The sequence below is a fragment of the Olea europaea genome, chromosome 10 (genome assembly GCF_002742605.1).
Source record: "Olea europaea var. sylvestris chromosome 10, O_europaea_v1, whole genome shotgun sequence".
NCBI classification, from domain to species: domain Eukaryota; kingdom Viridiplantae; phylum Streptophyta; class Magnoliopsida; order Lamiales; family Oleaceae; genus Olea; species Olea europaea.
The window spans coordinates 513,772-518,554 of record NC_036246.1 but is presented as its reverse complement, the minus strand read 5'-3'; the positions used below and the strand labels follow the sequence as shown (position 1 = coordinate 518,554).

The window sequence follows — 4,783 nt, the reverse complement described above, 5'->3', positions numbered from 1 at the left end:
GTCATTGAGAATGGGGTCTCGCCCGTTGCGGTCCGGCAAGTTGTTCTGATGGCCCAGAGGACGTGGGGGAGTTCGTCAACCCAAGCGCCTTTTGAGGCATCCAATTTTCTTTTCAGGGTGTACTTGATAGTCTTGTTCACTGCTTCGACCTGTCCATTTGCCTGAGGGTGATGTGGAGTCGAGAAGTACTGCCGCCCATTATCAGAGACAATGGAGTGAGGGATGCTGAACCTGCAAATGACGTTCTTCCAAACGAACTTCGTAGTGTTGGCCTCGGTGATTCGGGCAAGGGGTTCTTCCTCGACCCACTTAGTGAAGTAGTCGATGGCGACAATGGCAAAAGTTGCGCTTCCCCTACCCTTTGGTAGCGGACCAATGAAGTCGATGCCCCACTTGGCGAATGGCCAAGGGCTGGTCACTATAGAGAGGCTCTGCGCAGGCTGTCTTTGTACGTTCGAGAAGCGCTGGCATTTGTCACATTTCTGGACAAATTGGCAAGCATCCCTTTTCAGGGTTGGCCAGAAGTAGCCCTGACGGAGAACCTTGTGTGCCAGAGCCGTCCCTCCGGAGTGATTTCCGCAGATCCCTTCATGTATTTCTCTGAGTACGTAGGTGGCCTCTTTGCCGCCTACACATCGAAGAAGGGGAGAGGCAAAGCCCCTCTTGTAAAGGGTTCCTTCTTGAAGGACGAAGTGTGCAGCCCTTCTTCTTAACTTCCTTGCTTCACTTCTGGAAGCAGGCAGCGTTTGCTCTTTTAGATATGCAATTATGGGATGCATCCACAATGGGGTGCCTTCTATCCATAGTAACTCTTCACCCTCGAAGGTGGAGGGCTTTGATAAGTGCTCAATGGGGACGATGTTCAGAAGCTCTGAGTTCACGCTGCTGGCCAACTTTGAGAGAGCATCTGCATGGGCATTCTCTAGACGGGGGACTTGAGTCAGTTCGAACTTTTCGAAATGGGGAATTATGTCCAGAACCAGCTTCAAGTATGCGCGCATGTTATCATCTTTGGCCGCGAAATCCCCATTCACCTGATTCACTACGAGCTGAGAATCACTGCTTGCCAGAAGCTTCCTGACCTGCATTTCCTTGGCGAGCCTTAGTCCTGCCAGAAGGGCCTCATATTCGGCTGCGTTGTTCGAGGCTCCGAAGCTGAATCTTACCGCACAATTCAACAAATGACCTTCCGGGCTTTCCAGCACGATTCTCGCCCCTGCGCCTGCCTCTCCTGAAGACCCATCTACAAACAATTTCCATGCGGGGGGCTCGGCTGGCTCCATCAGGGCCTCCATCTCTGGGGCTTTGGTAAATTCGACCATGAAATCGGCAAGGGCCTGGCCCTTGATAGCGTGTCTAGGTCGGAATGTGAGATCGAACTCGCTGAGCTCGATAGCCCATTTCAGTAGGCGTCCCGACGCGTCCGTCTTCTGCATTACTTGCCTTAAGGGGAAATTGGTGAGGACTTGTATTGAGTGAGCTTGGAAATATGGCCTCAGCTTTCTCGAAGCTGTAATAAGTGCGAGTGCCAGTTTTTCCATGTCGGAGTAGCGTGTTTCAGCTGGGAGAAGTGCTTTGCTGATGTAATATACTGGCAATTGACGCCCATTTTCTTCCCTGGTTAGGACCGCGCTGACTGCGACATCTGACACTGCTAGATACAGCAACAGAGATTCATCCGGATGGGGTTTCGATAGGGGGGGCGATTCACCTAGGTGTTTCTTCAGAGACTTGAAGGCCTCTTGGCATTCCGAAGTCCACTGAAATCTCTTTCCTTGCTTCAATACTTTGAAGAAAGGCAAGCTTTTATCAGTAGCTCTGGAGATGAAGCGGCTGAGGGCGGCTATCCGGCCATTGAGACTTTGGACCTCCTTTGGTTTCTGAGGTGAACTCATTTCTATTATAGCCGCCACCTTCGCAGGGTTTGCCTCAATTCCTCTCTGATTGACAATGTATCCCAAGAACTGGCCCGATGCCACTCCGAAAGTGCACTTGAGGGGATTCAACTTCATGTTATACCTTCTGAGTATCTGGAAGGTTTGGTCAATGTGACTCACGTGTTCGCCCGCCTGGAGGCTTTTGACCAACATGTCGTCCACATAGACCTCCATGGTTTTGCCAATGAGTTTGGCAAACATCATGTTGACTAACCTCTGATATGTGGCCCCGGCATTTTTCAATCCGAAGGGCATGACTTTGTAGCAATACAGCCCCCTGTCCGTGATGAATGATGTAGCTTCCTCATCAGGTCGGAACATGGGTATTTGGTTGTACCTTGAGTACGCATCCATGAAGCTAAGTAGTTCATGCCCAGCAGTGGAGTCGACCAGTTGATCAATTCTTGGAAGCGGGAAGCTATCCTTGGGGCACGCCTTATTCAGGTTTGTGAAGTCCACACAGACCCTCCATTTCTCGCTAGACTTTTTCACTAGAACCGGGTTGGATATCCACCTCGGGTATATGGCCTCCCTGATGAAACCACTGCGATCAAGTTTACTTACTTCGTCTTTCAGCGCCTCGTACCGTTCCGGATTCAGCGCGCGCCTCTTCTGTCTATGGGGGGCATAGGAGGGGTTGATGTTAAGGTGATGACAACTGATCTTGGGATCTATTCCCACCATATCCTCATGTTTCCATGCGAAGACATCTAGGTTTTCTTTCAGGAATCGTATCATCTCAATTTTTGCTTCAGGCGATAATGACTTCCCTATGCGCAAGACTTGGTTGGGGTCTTCTGGATTGACTGGAAAGGTTTCCAGTTCTTCCATTGGGGTCGCGTTTGGTTCATAATCAATTATTCGGGGATCTAATTCGTCAAGAGGGTGTCCTTGTTCAGGGGCCTCTTCCATTATGACATCTTCCTCTTGTTCAAAGGTATGCCCTTGTTTAGGGGCGTCGAGCATCTCCACGTCCGTACCGACTTCAGCGGGTACTTCTGCCAGAATTACATTGACAGTCCGGGGCTCCGATTTGCGTAGCGAGTTCAGGTAGCATGCCCTGGAGCTCATCTGATCGCCCCGAACCGTTGCAATCCCATGTTCGGTTGGGAATTTCATGCACAGATAGTGAATGGACGTTACAGCCCAAAGATCTTTTAGAGCCGGTCTGCCCAACACCCCATGATAAGCCGACCTATGATCTACCACCAGAAACTCTATGAAATACTGGGCGACCAAGGGGGCCGAACCCATTTCCACAGGCAGGATAATCCGCCCTCGTGGGATGATGCTGTCCCCAGTGAATCCGAACAATGGGTCGGTCATGGGGATTAACCCATGTTCAATTTGCATTTTGTCAAAAGTGGAGCCAAACAATATGTTCACGGAGCTACCGTTGTCAACGAGCATGCGTTTTAATCCGTTTCTAGCCACTACGGCCCTTACAACCAAAGCATCGCAATGGGGATGGTGAACTCCCTCTGCGTCTTCCTGCGAGAAGGTGATTGGGGCCATCTTGTTTGCTGTTTTTGATTTGTCGACAATGTAGGTGATCATCGGGCGATCCTTAGCTTCTCTTGTATAATTTCTCTGGGCGTTCCTGGTGTTTCCACCGACGTGGGGTCCCCCGATGATGGTATCGATTTCCCTGATGACCTGGCTTCCAGCGAATTGAGCTTGGTTCTCTTGCCTGGATTGGCCTCGGTTTCCTTGATTCTCTTCTGCTAGGAAGTTGTTCCTGGTGGCTCCTTCCTTCCCTCCTCGGGGAGGTGGATCTGCGGGGGTGCTCATTTCTGCTGGAAGTGAGGGGGTTGCTTCGATCAGGGCGCCGGTTGGCATCCCGACACTCACTGGTGTCATGCCCATATAGTTGATGGAAAGTACAAAATCTTGCTCCTGGCAAGGGCCTGTTTGGCCTCTTCTTCTTCTTCTTGTTGTCAGTTCTTCCGGATGGTGCTGCCTCAGCGGGTGCGCTATCATATGCTAATACCGGCACTGCGTTCAATGTGGCGGAAGCTAGGGCCTGTCCGGATGTGGGAGCTATGGTATGCCCTGCTTGGCTCCATTGCTGAGTAACAAGGTGCGCTGCGGGGCCTCGACCTACCTGCCTCTGTGGGGGAGGGAGTCCCTGCGCGGCACGGTTACGATGATCAATCATTTCTTCACTAATTATTTTCACCCTCATCATCTCCACCAGCTCGTCGTACGTGGAAGGATTCTTGCTGCGCACGTCCCTCCAAAACAAAGTGTTCATGTTGAGACCACCTTTCAGGGCCGAAAGGGCTTCCCTGTCAGTGACCTGTTCGCAGTAAGTAATCTCGTCTGTAAACCTGGCGAGATAGCTTTTCAGCGTCTCTCCAGGGGCCTGCCTCATGTCTTGCAGGCGTTGGATCGGCGCCTCTCCTTCCCTGCGTGAGAGGTACTGGTTCAAAAATGCTTTCTTCAAATCCGGCCAACTTCTGATGCTTAAGGGAGGAAGCCTGCTGTACCACACCTCGGCGGCTCCGCCTAGTGTTAAATGGAAGGCTCTGCACTTTAGAGCAGGTGAGGCTCCCCTAAGACTCATTTGCGTCATGTACTTTGTGAGGTGCTTCTCCGGGTCCCCTTTTTCCTCGTACTTGGGGATCTTTGGGGGCATGAAATTAGTTGGCATTGGGAAGCTTCGGATTTCCCTTGAGAAAGGGAGGTTATCGTCATCGTCGTCAATCTCATAAGACCGGCAGGACCCCTCTGATCCTCGGTCATCTTGGACGTCTTGGGGTGGAGGAGGTGCTTTTCCCCGGCTCTCCCAATCGACTAAGTTTCTCCTCTCCTTCCTGTTTCTAGGAGGAGGGACACACTCCTCT

General features: G+C 51.4%; 1 protein-coding gene across 1 annotated transcript in view; it reads right to left on the bottom strand.

Moving 5' to 3' along the window:
* LOC111402573 overlaps positions 1-3,452 on the bottom strand; it is a 6,149-nt gene extending 2,697 nt beyond the window's left edge. Inside the window, exons 1-5 of the mRNA XM_023030954.1 lie at positions 3,313-3,452; positions 2,619-3,228; positions 2,275-2,549; positions 558-2,076; positions 124-482 (exon numbers count right to left, since the gene is read on the bottom strand). Coding sequence (XP_022886722.1) covers positions 124-482; positions 558-2,076; positions 2,275-2,549; positions 2,619-3,228; positions 3,313-3,452 — 2,903 coding nt within the window. The remainder of the gene's footprint in view (positions 1-123; positions 483-557; positions 2,077-2,274; positions 2,550-2,618; positions 3,229-3,312) is intronic.
* Between the last annotated feature and the right edge of the window lie 1,331 nt (positions 3,453-4,783).